Genomic DNA, 26274 nt, shown 5'->3' with positions numbered 1-26274 from the left:
GCTGAAAGATGAGTGGCGTAAAATAGTTGTTACCAACTTTGTGGTCTCTTGTTCTGTTTTAACAGGCCACTTTTATACTGATGGGTCATTTTTGTTTCTCTTCTTTGAGCTTTCTCCAGTTTCTCTATTTACTAAACACGAAGTAACCAAAACTATTAGGATTTTAATGATAAAGTTTTTTGCACCTAGGGAGGTATCAGAAGGAGACTAGCTGGCTCAATGGTAAAGAACCAACCTGCCAGTGCAGAAGATATGGGTTTTATTCCTGATCTGGGAAGATCCCCTGGAGGAGGAAATGGCAACCCACTCTAGTATTCTTGCCTGGGAAATTCCATACACAGAGGAGCCTGGCGGGCTACAGTCCATGGGGTTGCAAAGAGTTGGACACGACTGAGCGAATAACACTTAGGTGGGAATTATGTAGCCTGTCTGTGCATTCAACTTTTGGATGTCATGAACTATTTCCCTTTCTGACCTTACTCAGCTCAAGCAAAATTTGTAAATTCTTTCCTGATTCTGGGCTTCCCTGGTAGCTCAGACGGTAAAGAATCTGCCTGCAGTGTGGGAGACCCAGATTCAATCCTTAGGTCAGGAACATCCCCTGGTGAAGGAAATGGCAACCCACTCTAGGATTCTTGCCTGCAAAATCCCATGGACAGAGGAAGCTGACAAACTACAGTCCATGGGGGTCACAAAGAGTCGGACACGACTGAGCGACTTCACTTCCTTCCTGATTCTAGACTCTGGCTAGAAAAATTTCAGGTATTATTCAGATGCATATTATTACAACTCTGTCCTGAAAATGCTCCGTGTCTGGGAGACCTCTCTGATGAGCTTAAAATTGGGGATGGAGTTTAACCCATAAGGAGCAGAGCACATTGGAGAAGCATCTCCGAGCACCCCAGCATCCTGGCATTGGAGGTTAAAGTTCAGAGAACACCTCACCTGTGGCCCATGCTTGCTCAGTTTGGCAAGACCTCTGCTTTTGACTCACCTTTGTGGCCTCCAATAAATTAAATGACAATTTGACCTGTGTCTGTTGAACACCAAGGAGCAGCTTGCAGGTTAACACAACAGAGAAGGTTATTAATTCTTCATTAATTATTATAGGTCTAGACTTGATAGTTCCTTTATAGCAGTACTTTGTGGCTGTTAACTAATATTGCTCTAAGAAACGAGTGTCATTTTTCTCTAGTGTTTGTCAAATGTGCATGTTCTGACAGTAATGATAGTTCAGATGTATTCTGCTGGGCAACTGCCGGGGGTGCCCAGTGGGTAGCTGAATCCAGAGACACTAGAATTGTAAATTCGACAGACAAATCATTTTATGGTGCCAGACTAATGAATTCGACTTTGGTAGATTGCCAGGAGCCGTTATTTTGGCTCAGATTCAGAGCTGTGTGTCTGTTTGCCAAGCAAGATTAGTTAGCTTGGTTCATTTTACATAGGATTTGTACCTTCTTTCCCTTGATTATTTTCATCTTAAACTAATGTGGCTCTCACCTTAATTTTGTATCATCTTTTGGTATTGATTTGTGGGCAAGTTCCTATTCTTGTTTTTGGTGAACTGGTAGTGACAGAGTGTCATATTTTTTGCCCCCTGCCCCACCCAACCCCAGCCTTACCGATACATGAGTTTGCAGTTGTTGATTGCAAGCTTTCAGATCTTGTTCTGGATTCGTTTTGTTCCTACTTACTGAGTGTCCTCCAGGTTCAGTACAAAGTTAATACCTCCTTAAGTCAAACCAATGTAACTTTAACGTTTTATCTTTATAAGATTTTTAAAGGTTACTTTCCATTTACAGTTACTACAAAATATTGGCTACATTCCCTTTGTTGTACAATACATCCTTGAGCCTGTCTTACAGCCAGAGCTTGTACCTGCCACTCTCTCACCTGTATGTTGTCTCCCCCTCCTCCTCACTAGTGACCACTAGTGAGTTTGATCTCACGAGCAGTTTGGGCTCATCAATCTACTTCTTTTTAGCTATATTTCTTCATTTGTTGTACTTTTCAGATCCCACATACAAGTGATATCATATGGTATTTGTCTTTTTCCATCTGATTTATCTCACTTAGCACAATGCCCTCCAAGTCCACCCATGTTGCTGCAAATGGCAGGACTTCATCGTGTTTTATTGCTGAGTGGTATTCCATTGTCTATGTGTACCACATCGTCTGTATCCATTCATCTGTCGATAGACCCTTGGGTTGCTTCCATATTTTGGCTGTTGTAAATAGTGCTGCTATACACATTGAGGTTAACGTATCTTTTTAAATTAGTGTTTTCATTTTCTTTGGACATATACCCAGGATGGGAATTGCCAGGTCATATGGTAGTTTTATTTTTAGTCAAATCAATTTTTCATTCTTTAGGGGATGCAATGATCACAGTTTCTCAAATTCTGGAGTAAATGTACCTATCTCATTTCAACTCTTATTTTTGTTTCCAAATGAAATTCAAATGCTATTACCATATAGAAATAATCCCCAAATACAAAGATTCAAAGAATATGAGAGCAGTCTTGATTATTTGCCAGTAGGAAGAAGACAAATTGAAAAATTTGATTCCAGGTGTCAGTGACATCTATTTTTGGTTTTCTTAGGGCAGATTGAAATTGTTTTGAAGTATTCAACATAATACTGTTTTTGAGCATTGCTTGGGAATAGTAAAGATGTACTGTACTGCTTGAAACAGCCTGGACACTTGTGGGGAGTTTGCTTGTGTTCTCAAGACACAGAGAACATTCTTCCCGTGCCCCTCCCTCCATGTTCCCTCCACATCCCCTCCCAGTTCTACTCATCTGTCTAGTCAAACCTGAGGGACTATTACTCAGAAATCTCAATACCCAACACAAAGTTGGCAATCTTTTTTTTTTTTTTTTTAGGATGGCTTTCCTATTGATATTGTTTTGCTGGTTAATTTGATTGTTTTGGAGTAGATAAACAAAACTGTTTTAAACACTGGAGGTTCAGTCAGGAACATGTAGTAGTTTTGGTTAAAATCTGGCTATTTTGTGCTGTTTTAGCTTTTGAAGGCTCACTGTAGATACTTAAGTTTTGTCTTTTAAAAAAAAAAACAAAACTAAAATTTGTCTGTCATAGTATTGTAGAAATCCTTGAGGAGGGAAGTCTTTTAAAAACACCTACTTTAACCAGAAATCACCTACCTTTGGTTCTTGTCCTCCTTGTAAGCCATTTTAAAGTGTTTTGCTAGAGCATTAAGTAATGTACAACCGAACACTAATCATGCAGTCTCCATGCTCAACAAAAAAAAAATTTAAAAAACCCAAGAGTGCTTTCTCCTCATTGTCCACCATTTACGCTGTGAACTTAGCATGCTATTTAAGTTTCTCCGCTCCTGACCCCATCTGACCTTTCTACATTTAATCTCCCACTGACAGCCTTCCTTCCCTCCGGATCCCTGAAGTGCTAGAAACTGATTTGCCAGGCAAACCAGGCATCCCCATTGTCTTGTCCTCAAAATCCATCTTAGTGCCTTTCCACGAAGTTCCCTCCTGCCCCCTAGAACTCTGTGGGTGGCTCAACCTGGGCCGCCCCAGTAGGCTTATTTCTTTGGCTGCTTACCCTGCCCCTCATTTACTTATAAATTCTTTGACGGCAGAGACTTTTAAGCTTGATATATACTTGTAGTGCCTCCCCACAGTCCTTTACTTTTGACTTAATTTCATCTTTAAAAGGAACTTCGATTTTAAGGATGTCAGAGTATCAAAAAGAAAAGTTAATATATATTTTGTTAGGCCAAAAGGAAAGATTTTCAACTTGGTCCCTAATCTGATGCTAAAGGGTTTAACTATTTTATTACATTAACAGGCTGTGAGGGACCAGCTGATAGGAGAGACTTTGGCTTTGTAAGTTTTTTTTTATCAGTTCTGAAAGTCTATGCTTTGCCCTAGAAAGTACCAAGTCACACTCAGATTCTGGCAGCTTGTACTTAGTGGTCAGACTCAGAGAAGCCTGGGACCACGAGACTAGAAACCCAGCTTCGGGTCCTCCCTCAGTCCCTTACAAGTAGCATCTCAGGACCTCAATTTCCACTTCTCTAGGAAGGAAGTCAATTTTTATTTCTATATTTGAACTTAATTTTAGTCAGCACCTTACTAGGCAGTGGGATGGACATTTTATATTGTTTCACTGTGTTCAGTTCTCTGAGCCTCACTTTCCTCATCTATAACATGGGTACAATAATAAATATCTACATCCAGATGATAAGGAATTAAATGAAAACTGAGACTAAGATTTCATTTGAGAGAGCAGGTAAGTATTTTCAGTGCCTCTGATTGTACTCCTGAAGAAGAGATCTGACTCTATCAGCAGTCACACCTCAATGCTGACATGACAGTAATCCTCAGCAATGCTACAGAGTTGCAGTTGGAATGTTTCCTGCTAATTTCAAGAGTCATGCTGCAAAGCCTGTGCCGGAAGCTGCCCTGTAGGAATTCCTCTTACTTCCTGCTCTACCCATCACCTCCTGTTGTCTGAGTTAACTAGTTGTTGTTTGTTGTTCAGCTAAGTCGCGTCCCACTCTTTGCGACCCCATGAACTGCAGCACGCCTGGCTTCCCTGTCCTTTACTATCTCCCTGAGTTTGCTCACACTCATGTCCGCTGAGTCAATGAAGCCATCCAACCATCTCATTCTCTGTCACTCCCTTCTCCTCTCCCAGCATCGGGGTCTTTTCCCATGAGTCAGCTCTTCACATCAGGTGGCGAAAGTATTGGAGTTTCAGCTTCAGCATCAGTCCTTCCAATGAATATCCGGGGCTGATGTCATTTAGGATTGACTGGTTTGATATCCTTGCAGTCCAAGGGACTCTCAAGAGTCTTCTCCTACACCACAGTTCAAAAGCATCAATTTTTCGGCACTCAGCTTTCTTTATAGTCCAACTCCCATATCCATATGTGACTACTGGAAAAACCATAGCTTTGACTATATAGACCTTTTTTTTGGCAAAATGATGTCTCTGCTTTTTAATACACTGTGTAGATTTGTCATAGCTTTTCATCCAAGGAGCAAGGGTCTTTTAATCACTGTCCATGGTGATTTTGGAGCCCAAGAAAATGAAATCCGACACTGTTTCTACTTTTCACCCATCTATTTGCCATGAAGTGATGCGACTGGATACCATAATATTAGTTTTTTGAATGTTAAGTTTTAAGCTAGCTTTTCCACTCTTCTCTTTTACCTTCATCAAGAGTCTCTTTAGTTCCTCTTCACTTTCTGCCCTTAGAGTGGCATCATCAGCATATCTGAGGTTGTTCATATTTCTCCCGACAATCTTGATTCCAGCTTGTGAGTTAACTAGTGCAGTTGACTAATTCTAATTCCCCTTGACTTTTTATCATTTAGGCTGAATCATTGCACAGAAACTCTTGGTTTGTCACAAAATAGCCATGATTTCTCAAAGTGTGGTTGTTGGAGCCGCAGCAGCAGCCTCACCCAGAAACCTATTGGAAATGCATAGTCTTGAGCTTCTCCCCAAACCTAGTGAAAGAGAAACTCACAATCCTCCAGGCATTTCTCATACAGGCTGAAGCTGGAGAACCACTGAGTGAAATAAATATAAGGAGGCTAAATGGGGATATTGTTCTATTTTTCTGTAGTTTCTCCATTGGTGAGAAAATCAGTTCCATCAATTGATTCAATCTGAACTTATTCACAGTGAAAACTCAAAAAGTACAAGTGTTTTTGGTTCATTTGGGAAATTTTTGAGAAAAGCACTTTAACATGTTAAGTACACACACACACACACCCCACACCTATGATTTCTCTGTTATTTGTTCCAATAAAGTTAAGCTTTCAGAACGAGGATTGGGGTGGAATTTGGAGCCGAGTCTCTCCTGTTATGTTGAATGAAGGGGAGCATCTTCGTTAATATCAGTAGGTGCACAGTACTGCTCCCCTGTCTGTATCCTCCAGTCCAGCAAGGAGTGCGAGCTGAAGGCATGAAGGAGAGCGAGAAAGAATCGTAATAATTTGGGAACAAACTGGAAAAGAGCAGTCTCATTCTCATTCTCTCTGTATTGAGCATCTATCATGCGCTAACTGAACACCACACAGAAGCCTAAGGTTATGTCATCTGACCCTCTGGGGTAAGACGGCTGAGGTGTGGGATTCTAAGGGAGGGGAAACCTGGAAAGGAATCCAACTTGATCGGAATCAAAGGTCTGACTCATTAGAAATCTGAGAGTAGCTGGCGCTTGCCTTTTCTGCATGCAGGGCTTTGAGTTCTCAGTAATGCAGTGTGAGCCCATATTTGGTAAGTAACGAGTATCCTCTGAGAATCCTTTGTTATCTTGGAATTGAAGGAAGACAATTTCACTCGTGGTCACTCTGGAAATAATGGGGCATGTTTTCAGTGATCAGCCTTTTCCTGATATTTCTGAAGCACGGTTTAGTGGTGGGAAGACCATGTTTAGTTCTATAACTTCCTGCAAGTTACTTTTTGTCTCTCTCAGTTTCCACATTTGTAAAATGGAGCTTTTTTTGGAGCCCCATCTTGAAGGGACATTGCTGTTGTTGTTCAGTTGCTAAGTCATGTCCAACTCTTTGCGACCCCATAGACTACAGCATGTGAAGGGACTTGGGGACCATTAAATTAACCATCACTGCCCCCTAGACTCAGAGTCAGGCACTCCTTTATTTCTAGTCCCCTTGCTGCTCACCAGAGTGCTTTATACATTTCTCTCAGAAGAGCCTTTTATTTTCCACCCATCTGAGTGGTCCTCTGGATCTCACCCCTGTTGAAAGCCACAGTGTGTCTATATCCAGTGTGTTCTAATTAATATGATATTAGAAAATTCTGTATGGTGAATTCTAATTAATTGTGTAGTAGTAGTCAAGCCTCTCCTGAATAAGCTTTACACCCCAGGAAGGAAATTTTGTCTCATCCCTCGGTTTCCTGGGAGTTTACTAAGTGTTGCCCTTTGTCTTCCCAAGGGAAAATACACTTTGTATTTCCTTTAAAGTTTTTTCTTGATTGATCGTTTACCTTCTGACTTTGAAATAGTCTGAAGACCTTAGATGGTGTTGGGAAGGGGACGGGAAGGGAAGTCGCTCAGTCGTGTCCGACTCTTTGCGACCCCATGGACTGCTGGTGTCGACCTGAGCTAAAAAGCAAGATCCTGGAGAGACTGACTTCCTCCTGCAGACCTTGGGGTGGGACCTGGGACTGAGACTGATGGTTGTTGACCACCTGCATCCCAAGCAGATATGGGGCTACAGTTTAAGCGGGATTGAGCTCTGCAGTGTGACTAACTCATCAAAGACCACTAATGTTTTGCTGCAGGATTGAGTGTTTCCTTTGCTCTTTGCTTTTGTTGAAATACAGCCCCCCCCACCGACCAAATCCCGAGTCCCTGCTTTCTCACCTTTGCCCTGGAGATTTTGGTTCACAGACTCAACACTGAGCACACTCATTTTTCTTTCTTCTGCATTTTATGATTTTCTGTCATTAAGCAAAGGGTGACAGGCAAGGGTGAGAGTAAGTAGATAACCTCAAGAAGAACTGAAGATCTTAGTTCTCTCAAAAATGAGGTGAATCGGTTAATATTAGACATTAGATAAGCTGCGCTGGTAAAGCATGACGTCATTCTCTAACTGGGTTCCGAAAAGCCAGTTACTTAAACTCCTTGTGCCTCAGTTCCTCATCTGTAAAACGGAGGTGATAATGGTCCCCACCTTATGCAGTTACTATGAATAGCAAATGAGGTAGTATTTGTGAAGCACATAGAACAGTGTCAGGCACGTACAAATGTTTGTTCAGTAAATAAAAGTGCCTCCTGAGTTACATGAATTCTGGTTCTGACTTGCTGTGTGCCATTCCTTTCATTCAGCAGATCTGTTTCCAAGTGCTGAAATTCAAATGTGAATATAAGATCTGGTTTCCTAGAAAGTTCTTTAACTTTACTTTTTCCAGCATGGTTACACTATCCCAAGTCTCTTCAAATTCACTGGGAATTGCAAGTAAAGTGCTTCCTGTTTCTCTTAAGAACATTGCTTCAAGGCATTTTTCTTGACATGTTTTGATTGGTAACTATATATTTTTGTATATTACTCAATAAAATCTTGTCTTACCAACTGTATTTAAGTTATCATGGATTCCCTCAAGTGTTTTAGGATTCATTCCAGATGAAAATTTAAAGCCAACCGTACTTAATTCTCTGACATTCCTGTGGTCATAAACATTCTTTTTGTTTTTCCTCTTCAGCTCAAAGCCTTTAGAAAGCCACATGTAAAGTTTTATTTACTGATAAGTCTGTTTCTCACATCAAAGGAAGTTAAATGGGGGAGTTCCTACACCCATACTGCCTTAAGGATTACTCATGAATTTGTTTTTCTGTAGGACTGGGATAACTTCTAGATCCCTATGATAGCTTCCAGGGTTAATGACTTCCACTGAAAACTTGTGGGCAGGGTGACTCAGGACAGACGGCCACTAGTTCACCTTCCCCTTAACCTGGAGATTAAATGAGAGAATGTGTGTAAATTGCCACCCTCAAGTGCTCCTTGGCTACATGGGTCTTCAGGAAATAACAGTTGTTAGGATTTTGGGGAAAGGTCTCGGAATGGAGAGGGTTAAATGGCCTTAACCCAGGGCCTGGCTGACTTTCGGGGATTTCATAATTGCAAGGAAGCCCTTACTGAGAACATTTCTCTGGTGACTCGGGTGGGGATGGGGGAGGGCGCTCCCGTGCCGGTTCTGTGCTCGGGTGTGGGCTGGCTGCCACCCTCACGCAGCGCACGTAGCCCTGTCACTCAGCCGTCACCCTGCTGGCCCGGAGCCAGGCCTCCGCGGGAAGGGCTGCCTTCCCAAACCCAAACAGCCTGTATTGCTGTGCCGATGTTCCCGGGCCTGTTTACTGTGCTTAATTGCAGGGCTCTGCCTGAATCCCCTCCAAGGAGAGGAATTAAGCACAATCCAAAACGGAGTGACAATAGTCTCTTAAATTCCTGGTCTCTGAGAGTTTCAGTGGCTCCTGGGGGAAGGGTGATTCCCTCAAGTTCAGGGTGATTCACTCAGGTTCATGCACAAAGTGCAGGATCCCCTCGAGAATTTTGATCTAGTTCAGTCAGACTTTACAGGCCTGTGACTCCTCTGTAATCTTAGGCATGCTTCTGTGTGTGTATATATATGCATATTTCTGGGGGTGGGGTGGGAGCCAGCTCTTGAGTGTAAGAATCTGAAGGAGCTATTATCACTGAGCTAAGAGAACTGAGGAGAAGGTTTCAGAGTCTTGATAGTTGCTGATGGTTTGTTGAAGTTGCTGATGGTTTGTTGAATGATCCCAAAGTTAGGACCAAGTTCGTAATAAAGAGGGACGCTGATGAAAAAGGTCTACCTGAGGACAGGTTTTCAAGTGAATATGGTAAATTCCCTGCCTTTCTAGGCAGGCTGCTCTTGCCTGATAGGAAGGAACCAGCAGGCCCACTTCACCAGAGCCACGGAGAATGGCTTATAACTTCTGATTTTTCATTTTCAGAATTACTGAAGCTCCTGCATTTCAACAGAATTTAGGTATGGGGCATAACAATTATTGTTCTAAATTGGGGGTAAGGTTATATGTAGCACAGTTCTGGGTATGTGGGTTCAGGGAGAAGAATTTTTAGTGCAGATATAAGGCGCGTGAGGAAGGCAGAAGTTCTCAGTGTAGATACAGAATTAGTAGAAGATATTTGTGTGAATAACTTGGGGTTTGTTGGAAGGATTACTTGCCTCTTGGATATTGACTGCCTGATGTTCTCAATCTTCTGAACAAGGTCAGCATGGTCAGATGCTGAAACTCTGGGAAGGGGAACGTGGTAGCTGGATCCAGCTCTTGTTGGTGCCCACCAAGAGCATTTTCCCCATTTCTTCTTCATTCCCTTACATCAGCCTTTAACTTGGGCAGTAGGAGAAAGGAAATAGCTAGACTTGCTCTTAACTAACCAGATAGATAACAAGCAAGATGCCAAGATATCTAGTGACAGCTTGTATACTTTTTTCTGAAGCTAGAATGAATATAAAGACTCTAAAGCACTTTTTCTGCTTCTGAGCTATTCAGCAACACATTGAGAGCTGACTTTTTTCTAAAACTGGCAGCAATGTGAACTGTTTAGTGACATTCTCTTGAAACTCTTGAAGAAGGCTTTGTGTAGTTGCAATTATTTTGTAAACATGCCTTGTGAATATTGTATGAATTTAAGTGATTTAGGTAATATATATTGTTTAATGTTCTTTAAATATAGTTAATTCAGAATATCATGAATTTTGGGTATGCAGCAGCGTGATCCAGTTATACATACATATCTATACACACACATATATTCTTTTTAAGATTCTTTTCTATTATAGTTTATTATAAGATATTGAGTAGTTTCCTATGCTATGAAGTAGGTCCTTGTTGGTTATCTATTTTATATGTAGTACTGTGTGTATTTTAATCCCAAACTACTAATTTATCCCCCCCCCCCTTCCCCTTTGGTAACGATAAGTTTTGTTTTCTGGGTCTGTGAGTTCTGTTTAGTAGATAAATTCATTTGTATCATTCATTTTTAAGATTGCATGTATAAGTGATATCATATGATATTTGTCTGATTTACGTCCAATATAAATTGGACCCATTTCTGGCCAGTAAACTTCATCTAATACATTCTCCACTCTGATTGCTTGGCTGTTTTTCCAAGCTGAACAAGGCGCATGGTCTTGTGTATTTTTTCTCAAGTCTTTACTCATCTAACATTCTGTGTGGTTGGTGTCTTATGGTATAGTGAGGAAGGATCCTGGGCCCCCTTTGCTGTGTCTGGAGCAGATGTGGTGGAAGGACTTGAGGGGAGAGAGGTTTGGTGAAGGCCTGTGCAATGTGGATGGCAGTGAAGGATATAGTTGAGCCTGGTAAAGAGAGACAGGGAAAGCACCCCTGTGTAGCTCAGGAAGTGTCACAGACAGTTCCTGGGCCATAGACAGTGATCTCAAAATCCAGCCTGATTTTTTTGTTTGTTTGTTTGTTTTTTTGTGGCTCTGATTTAACAATTAGGGTTAAAAATATTCAGGAGAGTTTATATACAAATCTGGTTCAGTTACCTGCTACCCTCCTAAAACCTGCAGATTTTTAATGTCTGCCTCTCATTGCCAAGGATAGAAAATTCCCTAGTTGTAGGTAGCATAGCTCACATTCCAGAGTTCTGACAGATATATACCTGATCGGCTTCAATATCTTAAGTAAGTGAAAGTCGCTCAGTTGTGTCTTGACTCTTTGTGACCCCATGAATATAGCCTGCCAGGCTCCTCTGTCCATGGGATTATCCAGGCAAGAACATTGGAGTGGGTTGCCATGCTCTCCTACAGAGGATCTTCCCATCCCAGGGATCAAACCCAAGTCTCTCGCATTGCAGGCAGATTCTTTACCATCTAAGTCACCAGGGAAGCCCAAGAATACTGGAGTGGGTAACCTATCCCTTCTCCAGGGTATCTTCCTGACTCAGGAGTCAAACTGGGGTCTCCTGCATTGCAGTCAAATTCTTTACCAGCTGAGCTACCAGGGAACCCTTCAATATTTTGTTACTTGCAAATCCCACAGGCTATGTGAGTTTCTCAGCCCTGCTTTAGAAGCTGCACAACACTTAGGTAGGATCAGATTCCCTAAGCAGAGACATTCTGAAGCCCCAGTTGAGGGGAACACAAACGTGCGCGTCATCAGTGCATATTTTAAAAATAGCTGACATTAAGCTGTGACAGACTTTATTTTCTTGGTCTTCACAATCACGTGGATGGTGACTGCAGCCATGAAATTAAAAGATGCCTGCTCCTTGGAAGAAGAGCAATGACACACTTAGACAGACTGTTAAAAAAACAGAGACATTTCTTTGCCTACAAAGGCCCATATAGTCAAAGCTATGGTTTTTCCAGTAGTCACATATGGATGTGAGAGCTGGACAGTAAAAAAAAAAAAAAGGCTGAGTGCCAAAGAACTGATGCTTTTGAACTGTGGTGCTGAAGAAGACTCTTGAGAGTCCCTTGGACAATAAGGAGATCAAGCCAGTCAATCATAAAGGAAATCAACCCTGAATATTGGTTGGACTGATGCTGAAGCTGATCCTTCATTGGAAGGACTGATGCTAAAGCTGAAGCTCCATTACTTTGGCCACCTGATATGACTCATTGGAAAAGACCCTGATGTTGGAAAAGACTGAAGGCAGAAGGATAAGGCAATGACAGAAGATGAGATGGTTGGATGGTATCACCGACTCAATGGACATGAGTATGAGCAAACTCCGGGAAATGTGAAGGACAGGGAAGCCTGGCATGCTGCAGCCAATGGGATCAGAAAGAGTTGGACACAACACCAACAAGGCAGTGTTTGGTATGTGCCAGGCCTTACACTGGGTGTTTTACACCTTCAGTCCTCATAAACCCATTCTACAGATGAGAAAACTGAGATGTGAACAGGTTAAATACAGGTTATTCTGTATTTAGGTTGCATTTTATTAAAGGTATGTTCTGCTTAGGGACCTTCCATAATTCAAAACAAATCTTTACCAAGATTGGCTGGTATTTCTGTTTCACAGTTGGAGGGGCTTAGTATTTGGCAGTAGACCAAAATACCAGTTTAAAGTTACTCAACCTGGCAGCTTCAAAGTTATGCTCTTTTTAGCAAATTTTTCAAAATGGATTCATATTTGTTATCAACTTGGCAAGTAAAATGAGATGATTACTGTTTTAATGTGCTAAGTTAAAATTTCTATAAAACGTCACTCTCTACCTTAAGATCAAGTCATACTAGTGACTGATGCTGAAGTCATGAGATATATATATATATATATACACACATATACAGTATACTATACAGTATACTGTATAATATATATATATACAGTATACTATACAGTATACTGTATAGTATATATATAGTATATATACTATATATATATAGTATGTATATATACATACATATATATATATAGTACATTTCTGTAGAAAATCTATGTTGCTGACTGTTTTTAATGAAGTGGTGAGTCTGAGTGGAAGAGGGGATGGGACAGATGTATCCGTTTCCGACCTGTGGATCTAAAATGATCCTCATTGCTAAATGGACAGTGGAGGTTGCCAACACCAGTTTTTTGAAGTGGTGTATAGGGAGCTGTGGTTGGTTTCAATTAAGAGCATTCTGTTTAGGCGCTGGGATGGAAATCCTGCACTTTCCTTTTTCAACTTTACCTTTGGGATGGATGAGGTATGGCTTTTCACAAAGCCGACTCAGTAAGCGCTCTTAACAGAAACCCTGTTTTCTTTTCCACCTGCAGCATTTGGGGAGCATATTTTGTTACTTGGGTTTGGCTGTTAAAGTTCTACATCTGTGTACATTTTCAAAGCATCGTTACACATTTCCTGCCGGAATGTGGCCGCCTAGGTATCCAGAGCGCCTGTCTCTGGTCTGGAGCCAGTCTGGAAGCCTGGGAGGGGTTCACCCCTCTCCACTCATTTTCTTCTGTTAAAAGTTGTAGAGAGGCTTCTGGGGATGAAGTGGGGTTAGGGAGTGGGTGGAGGAGTCTGCAGTGGGGCCAGAGGAAGGGATGGTGAATGCATAAAGAGATGTGGATTTATCAGCACATCCAAGGCTAGGACTATAGGACTAAATTGTATGTGTAGTGCTGGTCACACTAACACCTTATTAAACTTTTATAAGTTGCAAGTATTAATCTAGTCCAGAAGTTTTGATGAGTAAAAAGTCAGTGATAAGTGAAACTTCCTACTGATGGGTTTCAGTGTTAACTGCACAGCACATTCGTCGCTTGATCCTGAAATACTCTGGTGATGTTCTTATTGTTCTGGAGCATTCTCCTCTGTACAGTCTAAAGCCCTTCCCTGCTTGATGAGGTTTGGATAGCAGCTCCGTTGACCTGATCAGTTTCCGGGGTTTGTTTCTGCCCCGTGCATGATTTTGGCACAGAAACGTGTGACTTGTTATTGAAGTGAGCCTTGCTTCTCAGTGCATCCTTAGCCTCTGTGGTTTTGGACTATGTCAGAACCCAACAAATATTGGGAATGTGCCCAAGCCAAGACCCATCTCGTGTGGCTCTTGTCCAGAAAACACTGATAAAACTGGCCTGTGTGGTTTCAACAGGGCCACTGAGGCTCACAATGATTTCCTTCCATTATTTTGAAGTTGATGCTATGGTTTCAGGAACCAAAAGAGAAGGTGAAGATTCACTCTGGCCAGAAAAATTCTGTTTCTCTCCCTTAATCAATCAGATACTTTGCTGACATTAGGAGTTTTGTTCTAAAAATAAATCCCCTGGAATGTGCCAGCTCCTTCACTCTGGGTATGTTTTATAGATGCAGCAATTCATAAAGGAGGTACTTTTGTGAGTTTGTATCTTTTTTTTTTTTTTTTTCAGTTTTTAATCTAAGCTGAGTCCTGAGGCAGATAAGCGCTTCCTAATGCCCCAAAGAACTCTGTTGCTGCTTGTAGGGGTGATGCCTAGATAGGGTGCTAGACCTTCTTGGACCATCAGAGGCCAGGTAACCTAAGCCCTTTAAAGGAAAGACACCAAGCCTGGAATCACATAATTAGTTGCAGGGTGAATTAGATGGCAGGCATCCAGACCACTGACCTTTTCCTTAGAGTAGAGCTGTTTAAGAACATAAGATTATGTAGCATTGATGGAGTACTTTTTCTTCTTTTCAGAGCTTCACAGTGGGGAGAGGCTGAGTTGGTAGGGAATCCAGCCTCTAATTATCTGTGGCTTAAGTGACATTCATTATTGGCTCAGTGGTGGCTCTTATAATCCTAATAGCTGCTTCCAGGGATGGGTAATTCCCTAGTCATTATAGTCGACTTCATTCATCTCTTCCCTAGCTAGGCCCATCATTTCTATCTGCTACCAATCACCTTTCCCCAAGCCATCCTTTGCTTGGTGGTATCATTTGTTAAATCTCAATTGCAGTAACCTCAGAATTCCATCTCTGAAAGATGTTCAAGCTAACAGTCTAACTTTAGCTTTAAGATGGCATTGCATTGACATTCAAAGATAGGATATGGGGATTGCTAGCTGCATGGGGATATAGAGTTGGAGAGATATGGTAATTTAAGCCTTAAGATCACTGTAAAACTGAGTTACTCTTCAGCCTTATTTTTGTTCTAGTATGCAGTGTGTGTGAGGCCTTTCAGGTACATGCCTCGTTCATGTGTTCATGTTACCACTGGGAGTGACTTGGCACTCACGGCACTGAAGCTAATTCTTGAGCCACTAGTGCATTAGTGTGGGCTCTACTTGACTGGTATTTCACCAATGAAACAGTCTTTCCATTTGTGAAGGAAGTTGTGAACTGAATTGCTACATCTATGTTTGAAGATGTGCTTTTAAAATGACAAAATCCCTACTGATCTAGGTAGAAAATAAACTTACTCTTTAGCGGGAAGACCTGCCTACTAATCATTCATTTACTTATCAAATTTTAAAACAAAAGCAAATCAGAAAAAGGGAATTCTCTGATGGTCCAGTGGTTAGCATTCTGAGCTCTCACTGCCGAGGGTACAGGTTTAACCCCTGGTCAGGGAACTAAGATCCTACAAGCACTGTGGTGTGTGTCCACCCCTCCAAAGTAAAATTTAAACAGATAGGTTCCATGTTTTAGGAACTGTTCTAGGCACTTAAGAATACATCAGCAAACAAAAAGGAAATATATCCCTTTTCTCATCTTATGTTACCAATATCTTCCCTGCGAGTATCTCATCCCTATGAAGATATTTTAGAAACAAGGCAATCTCCTGTGAAAATAACTGGCTTTTTACACTTTGTCTAATTTTTTCTATCCCTTCCTATAAATTTTCCAGGGAACATTGAGAGGTTTGTTACTTTCTTCATAGTAATTCCCTAATACTAATTTTAGTAGGATTTTTAGTTTGGCTTCTTTCTCTATTTCTCCGCTTGAATGATACAGGTAGTGTTTGGGCAAAAGGAAGAGAATCATTTAATTTGATAATTCTCAATAGGAAAAAGACAAGCGTTGAAAAATGCATTAAGATGTCTGTGGGTTTTCTTCTCTGAACTGGATTTGACTGTCATTTATGCTTCCCTGGTGGCTCAGATGGTAAAGCATCTGCCTGCCATGCGGGAGACCCAGGTTCGATCCCTGGTTCGGGAAGATCCCCTGGAGAAGGAAATGGCAACCCACTCCAGTACTCTTGCCTGAAAAATTTCATGGACTGAGGAGCCTGGTAGGCTACAGTCCATGGGGTCGCAAAGAGTCGGACACGACTGAGCGACTTCACTTCACTTCACATGCTGGCAAGTTGGGCCACGGTTTCCATTGACCCTTCCCAATTTTTTCTTGTCCTGAGCATTTTATTGAGCAAGCCTAACCTTTTTCTCCTTCGTGATTGGTTCCTGTGTCTTTGTAAATGCAAGTATCTTAGCCATTGATCTAAGATAGTGATTGATTCAGTGATTTTGGAGCATTTGCTAGTAAGGCATAATCTCTAAACCTAGTGATTCTGATCTTGTGGGTCTAGGGTGGAACCCAGAACCTGCCTTTTCAAAAAGAAAGATTTAAGAGGGGCGGGACGTTCTAATGACAACATAGATGCTATCTAAAATGTTCTAGAATTGTGCAATTATTGTTGAACTGCTTTCCACTGGGCCGAGCAGTAAGACATAACTTGGTTGTTAGCGTCATATGCTGAAGAGTCCAAATTCACGCACTGTGCACAAACTGAAGAGGCCAGCAGACACCTGTGTCCCATAGCGGCTGAGGAGGCGATGTTATTCAGGTCTTCACTGGTGGGAGATGCTTGGCTCAGCTTTGGTAACCAGCTTCCTTTGGATTTCTCTGTAGGCGATGGTGGCTTGCTACCCAGGAAATGGAACAGGCTATGTTCGACATGTGGACAACCCCAACGGTGACGGCCGCTGTATCACCTGCATCTACTATCTGAACAAGAACTGGGATGCCAAGGTACTTGGAATAATGAGAGTAGAGGGAGGGCTGAGAAACCACAGGAAAAGAATTCAGATGACTTAGAGGAGAGTTTCGGAGAAGGCAGTGGCACCCCACTCCAGTACTCTTGCCTGGAAAATCCCATGGGCGGAGGAGCCTGGTGGGCTGCAGTCCCTGGGGTCGCTAGGAGTCGGACATGACTGAGCGACTTCCTTTTCACTTTTCACTTTCATGCATTGGAGAAGGAAATGCGAGTAACCCACTGCAGTGTTCTTGCCTGGAGAATCCCAGGGATGGGGGAGCCTGGTGGGCTGCCGTCTATGGGGTCGCACAGAGTCGGACACGACTGAAGCGACGCAGCAGCAGCAGCAGCAGAGGAGAGTTTGGAGTTCATAATCCCCACTGAAGAATCTTTTCTATTTCATATTATCCTTTTTTCCTGCTATGGTTTTAGTATTAAAGTTGATGAGATGAAAATAATAGATGTAAAGTTAATTTGATGGAGGTGGGTGAGTAGAGCCTTTATTAGGTTATAGGTTATAATTTGATGATTGATGAGGAGAAGGTACTTTATTTTTTTAAAAATTGGGATCAGTGTTTTTAGTCTAATCCAGAGCTGATAGGATTCTTGATTCTCATGGTGGAATAAGATATATACTTTTCCCTGCCAGGAGCAACGCTGAGAGCATTTCACAAAAATAGAACCGTAGGATGTTAAAACATCCCCAAGTGACGTTTCCCACACAGTCTTCTCTCTGGGTGAAATGTCTCCTTGGTGGCCTCTTGCCATGGTTTACTATGATTGTGAATGCCAAAGGTTTTGTAGCTTATTTTCGTATTTTTGAACATATATATAGATAGAGATATAAAGTCTGGTGCCATGCTCACAGACATTTGTCTGGAATTTGTATGTTTTTTAAAAGTTAAGGATGATTTAGGAGTCTGAGAAGTTGGAGAACTTTTCAAGCTTATCTGGCTTTTGAACCTTCTGCATCTCCATTTCCTATTCATTAGGCCAGATACTAGCTGTCATAAAGCAAGGATATTTTATCTGGGGTCAGAAAAAGTAAACCTGGGAAACCAGTGAATTAGTGACAAGGTTTGTGTCAGTTCCCTATTTGATAACATGACTGAAATATATTCCTTAGTTATCCTTTAAAATCTTGAAAGGTAGTGTTATAGGCAAGAGAGTCAAGTTGTCAGATCAGTGATGATAAATCACAAAGTTTGAAATCATTCAAAAATTTTTTGAGTGCCTGCTAGTGCCAGGCATCATGCTGTGGGGAACCATCAACATATAAGACCAGAATTCTACCTTGACAAGATTATTCTAGTAGGACAGATTGGATGTACATGTAAAAAAATGTAATTCGAGGGGGAGAGTGAGTGGTATATGTCATGAGAAATACAGATAAGGTGGTCTGAGCATTCAGAAAAAAAAAAGCGTGTAACTTCCAACTGATGAAATCAGATAGGAGATGGGGAACTCAAAAGAAAACTGTAAATTCTAATTGAAGGGGAGGTTATATGTGGTCACTGCCCTCTGGAGCTGTTAATATTAGATTGAATTACATGAAATGGCTAGGGCGGGGAGGAGGTTATGGGTCAAACAGTCAGATATTGGCAAGTCTGTATAACTGACCTAGTAGAACTCTACTTTGTGTCCATGGGCTTTGAGATTGTGGGGGTGAGAAGACTTCGTTCAGTTTGACTTCAGTATGTCTAGTCAAGTTTAAGATAACATTTAATACACAGGATGGCACTGGAGTTAAAATTTGGGAATAATATATGCTAACAGTGGCAGTTGGAAGCTGCCACTAGCTTTGTTTCTAGATGAGACTGAAGTATCATTGTTAATGAACCGTGTGTGAGGCTAGGAAGTAATCTACCTTCTTTGTGGCCCTCAGCGACATGGCGGGGTCCTGCGAATATTTCCAGAAGGGAAATCATTCATAGCGGACGTGGAGCCCATTTTTGACAGACTGTTGTTCTTCTGGTCAGACCGCAGGAACCCACATGAAGTCCAGCCCTCCTATGCGACCAGGTAACAGCCAGGGCCACGACTGCTCTTGAGAAGCTTCTTGGACCAACCTCAGTTCCCAGAAAATTCTCAAATGTGTGTTGTTATGGACAAAAGACCAACCATCCCCCTAAGCAGAGAGCAGACCTGTTCGAAGTCAATAAAATTAAAGGAGAAACTGTGGCTTCTTTAACATATAAAGTCTAACGTTGGTTTCAACTATTAACAAGTCGTTTTCCATTAAGTGAGAGTCTCAGATTCCAAATTTCCCAGAGCCCTTTTTTCTCTTCTCTTCTTTCTTGCTCACCACCCTCCCTTAAAAAAAAAAGCCTAATGTTGAACTGTGCCTAGAGAATGTTGGCTGCCACATGTCAGAAATCCTATCTGGTTAACTCTGGATGAGTTTACAAGCTGCCAGTTACAAGCAGAGAAAAAACCTTGAGAATAGAAAGGAGAATTTGTAACACAGCATTGTAAATCAGCTATGCTCTAATAAAATTTAAAAGGAGGTTCAAAAGGGAGGGGATATATTAATCCCTATGGCTGATTCATGTTGAGGTTTGATAGAAAACAACAAAATTCTGTAAAGCAATTATCCTTCAATTAAAAAATAAATTAATTTTTAAAAGAAGAAAGAGGAATTTGTTCTGACTTCTTTTCCTTTTCCCCCTTTTCTTAGCTTAAAATTGGATTGGGTTTACTGTACCCAACATGTCCCAACAATTGGATTTTTCAGACTCCTTTCTTTAGATCACGCATGGGAAGATTTTTCAGAGTAACAGAACAATTTAGTATTGTTTACTATTAATATAGAAATTCTTGTGTGTGCGTGTGCTTAGTCATTTATGTCCAACTATGTCCAACTCATTTATGTCCAAGCAATGGCACCCCACTCCAGTACTCTTGCCTGGAAACTCCCATGGACAGAGGAGCCTGGTAGGCTGCAGTCCATGGGGTCACTAAGAGTCGGACATGACTGAGCAACTTCACTTTCACTTTTCACTATCATGCATTGGAGAAGGAAATGGCAATCTACTCCAGTGTTCTTGCCTGGAGAATCCCAGGGACGGGGGAGCCTGGTAGGCTGCCGTCTTTGGGGTCGCACAGAGTCAGACATGACTGAAGCGACTTAGCAGCAGCAGCAGCATGCCACCTCATGGACTGTAGCCCTCCAGGATCCTCTGTCTGTGGAATTTTCCAGGCAAGAGTACTGGAGTAGGTTGCCATTTCCTTCTCCAGGAGATCCTCCAGGGATTGAACCTGCATCTCTTACATCTCCTGCACTGGCAGGCGGATTCTTTACCGTTGTGCCACCCGGGATGCCCAGAAACTCTTGATATATCTTAATTTCAGATTCTATCTCATTTGCATCTGTTTTATGGCCAAAGCTGTAAACCATGTGGTACTGGAGCGCTGTGGGGTGCAGCTTGAATTGGGAATAACAGTTGGGGGCAGGGAGGAGAGAGGTTGGGTGGAAAAGATAATGACTAAACCTTAACAAGACTAATTAAATTAAAGTCACAGGTGTTAAGTGTTCAAGGTTTATGTGTCCCCCTCCAGAAGTGACAGATCTGAGCCCCACACAGAGTTGCCTATGAAATGTCAAACTGGGATGTGCCCTAGGAGAGCAGATAACTACTTCTCCCACCAAAGCCTGTTTGTGGCTTATTAATGGGGTACAGTAATCGGTCCTTGTCATTTGTGCAGAATTTCCTTGCTCCTCCCCAGTTCCTCTATGACTAGGGTCACAGGGGAAACCTTAACACCACATGTTGACGGAAAGCCTTTGGAAAAATTCAAGTCCTATAGAAATTCCAGTAACTACTACTAAAAATGAAACAAAACTTTTTGGAAACTCATGCATAAAATTACTCCTGTATAGTCTAGCCCATAAATGGGACATAGTAGAAAACGTGACGGTACCAATATCCCATTGCTTCTTGCCTCAGCGTCCAAAACTAAAGACAAAAGTCAAGAATTTTAACGTCCTGTCATTCGATAAGTTATTCTTCAAAAGCTTCACTCCTCATCTCTGTGTTCTCCCCACCAGCTTAGGTCCCTTAGGCTTTAGCTGAATGATTCGCTGAATGATTTGCTTCCAGCCCTTTCTTGTGTAGTTCATCTGGACCTGTTATATTATTTGTTCAATTGCCTTTCCCCTCCCTGCTAGAGCCTGAGCTCCTTGAGAAAGAGGCTGCTGTATTCACAGGACAGTTTCAATTCCCAGCGCCCAGGATAATGGGTGGTGCATACTTGGAATTCCTTACATGTTCTATTACATTTAAATAGACTTGAAACCAGAGACGTTTATTTTAAATTAAAATTGGGATGGACTTCTGATAATAGGAAAATTTTTAAATGTTGGCTTTACAAATGTCTGTTATGTGAAATTTATAGTATTTTTATTTTTGGGTCATATTTTTAAACCTCTTTTCTAATATCTTCTTATCTTTCTCAGATACGCCATGACTGTTTGGTACTTTGATGCTGAAGAAAGGGCAGAAGCCAAAAAGAAATTCAGGAATTTAACTAGTATGTGTTTGATAATTTTCTGTGACTTTTGCTCAAGTCAATCCATTATTTTTATTTAAGTTTTTTATGTATATGCTAATGTACTCTGTGCAGTCTCAGCTATCTATCTATGCACACACACACATATATATAAATGACACCATGACGGACTTAGTTCTGAAACCCTGGCCTTAGCTCTGCTGAAAAAAACAGAAAAAAAATGCAAAGAACGTCCCTGGTGAATGCCCACTGACTGTGGGACAGTGTGTAATAGATGGGATATGGTTAACTTTTGATCATTAATATTCACCCATCAAATATAACATTAAATTTTGCCCATGGTTTTGGCTTTGTAATAACAAAGGAAATGCAATGAAACCCAACCACCATGGTTCATTTATTATATTGGTATAGGAATGTGACTTTCAGTATAAAAACCAGGCTCATGTAATATAAACTGAATATGACTTAATGTCTTTCCTGTCCCCTCCAACCAGTATTATAAGGCATATTTTCCCGAAATACATTATATTGAAAGACATGTTATGAATAGTTTGTGAGAAGGTAAATTCCTGGTCCCCAAGTGTGGGAATTGTTACGTACAATATCTCTTTCTTGAAGAGTAACTGTGTTTATGGGCATATTAATCAAGAAAAATTAACCTAAGAAATCCTACAATAAACATGTACGTAACGTCATGTAATGTTACATGACCTGTTGAATGTAACATCATGTAATAGGTCATGTAACATCATGACCTATTTGAACAGTCTCCCTAGCAAATGCCAAAGAAAATACATCAGGAGGTCCTTTGTTTAGCTTTGTTCTATGAGATGGGAAGCATTTGCTAGAGATTTTAGGGGTGACGTTTGTGACATGAGGTTCATCAAATCTGGCTCCTTAACCTCTGTTTTCTTTTCTGTTCCTAACCCAGGGAAGACTGAACCTGCCCTTTCTGAGGACTGACCCTGCTCTGAAATCCGCTGGCCTCATTCACTTTTAGTAACAGTTTCTGAATTTGCTTTAAGAGTTGAGATCCAAAGAAGGCCTCTTCAGTGACTCGGTGACAAGGAACCCCTCCCCTGCCCCCCACTGCTTGCATCACTCAGATCCCTGTCTCGTGTATGGTACTTTGTGTTTTCTTGCCAAGACTGCACCTACCTTCAGACACTCTTTTTGCCAGATGAACTCATTTGCTAACTCCAGAAATACCTGCAGACAACCTAGTTGGCCAGCGGTTTAATTATTAGATTTGGTAATCCTGGCTATCAAAGCAAGAACCTGAAAGCACGGGCGAGGGACTGAGTCTTACTTGCACTTTATGTACACTTTCTAATTTGAAAGGAGGAGGTTTGCAAAGAAAGAAAATGGTGACAGGTGCCACGGAGAGGCATCACTGAAGCCTTAACACAGGAAACAAATGTGTGTCATCTGAACAATTTCCAGATGTTCCTAATCCTGGGCTATTGGGGTTTCTGGAGAATTATCACAACCTAATGATATTATTACCTCTAGAACAGGCTGCTGTTTTAGTAATCAATTTCTAAGTATCCTGTGGGTGGACACTCCCTTTTCCTGGTCCTGTAACCTGGACTTGCTGCCTCTGCCCCATCTTGCTGAAATACAACTTTCTGATCAAAGATGACACCATTTGTTTTCTATTTTCACTTCTTACATAGAGAACCTAATTCATTAATTATTTTGGTTGCTTTGTTGAAATACAATTTGAATTTAAATCAAAGGGGGAAAAAAATCTTCCTGGTAGTTCAGAGCCAACAACCTCTGATAATGGTGTCAAAAAACCTGGGTCTGCTGATATACAATAAACGTGTGCATTTTAAACAATTTGAGATTGGAGATGGAGTTGGAAATGTAGGCATTCCTGTTTTTCACTTTTCGTTTTTAGTGACCTCACTCTTCTCTAATGACACAAGAAAATCACAAAAACTAGGCTGTATTCTAAAAAAGGTAATGGAAAATAAAACAAAAAATCCTGGAAAGCTACTTGAGTTCTTCCACATTTTCTGACCCTGGTAGCCTCTTCGACACTTGACTCTCCAGATCTTCTGTGGTTGGCAGTGTGGCCAGAATCATGGAATTTGCTAGAATTGTGGGAAATTCTCCAGCAGTAAACACAGATTCCAATGCCGCACAAATTCTGTATGGAGCTCCTCTTTTATGAAAGTTACTCTGCTTAATTTTCAATTCCACTTTCATATTTTTAAAACCCCTGTAATTTCTTGCTTAAAAATCCCATGAACATTAAGGGGCCAGAAATATTTTCTTTTCTCACTGACAGGCACATAGACTTTCCAAGGAAAAAGCATATTTTTGTGCGTGTCCGGTTTGGGAAATTTTCCGAATAAGAATTGTCTTCATTCTCACAATTGCTCTATTTTTTTTTTCCCTGTAGTACTCATTACCTTCTAACTTACTATGTAAATTATTTATTATGTTCATTGTCTGGTATCCTTCCTCTAGAGTGTAAGCACAATGAAGACAGGGATTTTGTATTTTTTAATCAATGGAATGTATTCCTAGCACATAAAATAGTGCTTGGCATATAGTAAGGGCTCAGTAAATACTTATTGAATAAACTCGTTCTCCTGCCTTAGCCTTTTAATGGTTTGGTTCATTTCCTCCATCTTGGGCAGGAAGGGCTCACTAGCATTTTTGTGCACACTCACCTTTCTCTTGTTGTTGATGTGTAAATTTAGGCTAAAGGTTATAGAAAGCTTTGGTCATAGTGTCCTCTCTTATCTGTTTACCTGTTTGAAGAGGTCATTGACCACAGTGCATCTGAAGACTGAGGAGGATTCTGTCCTTCTGGGTCCAGGGACCATGGGAGTAATGTAAGAATAGCTTTAGACAGGACAGACTACATTCCTCCTTCAGAACAGTTTTGAAAAACTTCAGCAAGAGAGAAAGAAACAAAGCTGTTTATTAGGAATTTTATGTTCCCTGTAATGGTAGATAAGTTTTCTTCCATGATTATTAATGTCATGAGAATGATAATGATATTTTGAAGGAATACCATATCATTCCAATACTATGTCTTATATCTTTCATTTTAGTTAATATTTTTACTTACAAAAAGATCAGACCTTGTAGGCCTTGCTTATTCCTTCTGGACAAAGGTCCTATAACCTAATAATATATATATCAAATCAATTTTTAGTGCACTGATTTTTTTCATGGCTGAATTGGAGTCCTGGAAGATACAACTAATAGTGACTGCTTTTTGCTCCTCTCTTTGACAGCCCACTTAGAGGAGGACTTAGCCCTGATGAGGAAACATTATTTAGCAAATAATCGGATCAATTTCTTTATATTCCTGGCAATGACATGTTACGTCACCTACATAGTGCAGAGTCCTTGGCAGGAGATTAAATTTTGGACCAAAGATCCAATTTCATGGAAATAAAAAGTCTTACCTAAGTGCATTAAATAGATCTTCAGTAGAGTAGTTAATACCAACTAGCTGCTGGGCTATCTGAATCATGAATTACCTACTCAGATATGATTTTGTTTTTCTTCTTTACATGACTCAGGATTTTTAGAGGCTGGGTCATCCTAATTTCTTTGGGTCCCTCGGTCTTGAAATTTCCTGTGATTTAGGGAGCAGTGATGGGAAGTGCCATGCTGAGTCAGCAGTTTGTATAAAATAGGGGTTGGGACATGACAGGTACTTTTATACTTGATTAACTGTGAGGACAAGCCCAAGGAATGTTCTTGGTAAAGTTATTTTAAATAAAAATAATACAAAATTGACTTAGCTTCAGTCTTGAATCTTTTGAATGGCATGAAAATAGTACTGGTTAGTGAGGTGGAGAAGGGAATGGCAACCCACTCCAGTGTTCTTGCCTGGATAATCCCAGGGATGGAGGAGCCTGGTGGGCTGCCGTCTATGGGGTCACACAGAGTCGGACACAACTAAAGTGACTTAGCAGCAGTAGCATTAGCAGTGAGGTGGTTGGAAACTATTGTCAAAACAGTGGAAATAGCTCTTTTCACGATGAAGCTGGTTCTAGTTGAACTCTTGAATGATATATGCTAGTGTATATTTAAGGCCCTATCTGCTTTCAGATCAGTCTATTCCTGTCTAAAAGTGATTTTCAATATATTGCCATCTCTGTGTTGATAGGTTAGGTCCTTTGAGATGCTGGGCTTACTATGGCTTATCTTTCTTACATTTGCAAGGCCAGCATCAAAGAGGTCCAAGTCACGATGTTCTGCAGCTGGTAAGATGACTCTACGTATGCCAGTAGCTCTGTTCCAGGCCTGCGCTCTGTGCTCTCACACATTTATTCTCTGCAGCCTCTGTCAACTCTTGCTCTTTTCAGATGAGGAAATGGTCTCAGAGCATTTGGGTGGTTTGTTAGGGGCTGCAGTCCAGGGGTTGCAAAGAGTAGGACGCGACTGAGCGACTAAGACATGACATGATGCAACATGGGGTGAAGGAGTACTGCACCCGAAGCTTCCAGCTCCCAGGATCTGCTGTCTTTGGTGTCTCCTTCCTGCAGAGGAGATGCCAGACAAAAGAGCAGGAATGAGTGGAGTCGGGAGAGAGGAAGCTTTAAGTGTTTGCTGCTTGCTAGCTTCACATGAGGCTCACGTTATCAGCAAGGTTCTCATGCCCAATATCCTAAAGGAATGTCAGTTACTCAGAAGAAACCACATGAGCAGAAAACATCAACGGCATAGATGAATTCTCCCTTGTCTTTGCAATGGAATCTTCACTGCACGCCTCCCAGGATCATGGAGGAAGTTGGGAATATGGGCAACATTGGTCTCTCAGGCTAACC

At 41.2% G+C, this 26274-nt stretch overlaps 1 protein-coding gene and 1 non-coding gene across 2 annotated transcripts in view; both read left to right on the top strand.

The window, feature by feature from the left end:
- The window catches only part of EGLN3 (egl-9 family hypoxia inducible factor 3), a 29208-nt gene extending 5735 nt beyond the window's left edge, over positions 1-23473 (top strand). Inside the window, exons 2-5 of the mRNA XM_069558695.1 lie at positions 16837-16956; positions 18846-18982; positions 21417-21490; positions 22404-23473. Coding sequence (XP_069414796.1) covers positions 16837-16956; positions 18846-18982; positions 21417-21490; positions 22404-22435 — 363 coding nt within the window. The 3' untranslated portion in view covers positions 22436-23473. The remainder of the gene's footprint in view (positions 1-16836; positions 16957-18845; positions 18983-21416; positions 21491-22403) is intronic.
- TRNAG-GCC (transfer RNA glycine (anticodon GCC)) lies at positions 16075-16146 on the top strand. The gene has a single exon. It is a non-coding gene; the product is annotated as a tRNA-Gly (tRNA).
- Positions 23474-26274: the final 2801 nt, after the last annotated feature.

This window comes from Ovis canadensis, chromosome 18 (genome assembly GCF_042477335.2).
Source record: "Ovis canadensis isolate MfBH-ARS-UI-01 breed Bighorn chromosome 18, ARS-UI_OviCan_v2, whole genome shotgun sequence".
In the NCBI taxonomy this organism is placed as follows: domain Eukaryota; kingdom Metazoa; phylum Chordata; class Mammalia; order Artiodactyla; family Bovidae; genus Ovis; species Ovis canadensis.
Note: the sequence above shows the minus strand (reverse complement) of the source record. Positions and strands in the feature narration are given on the sequence as shown.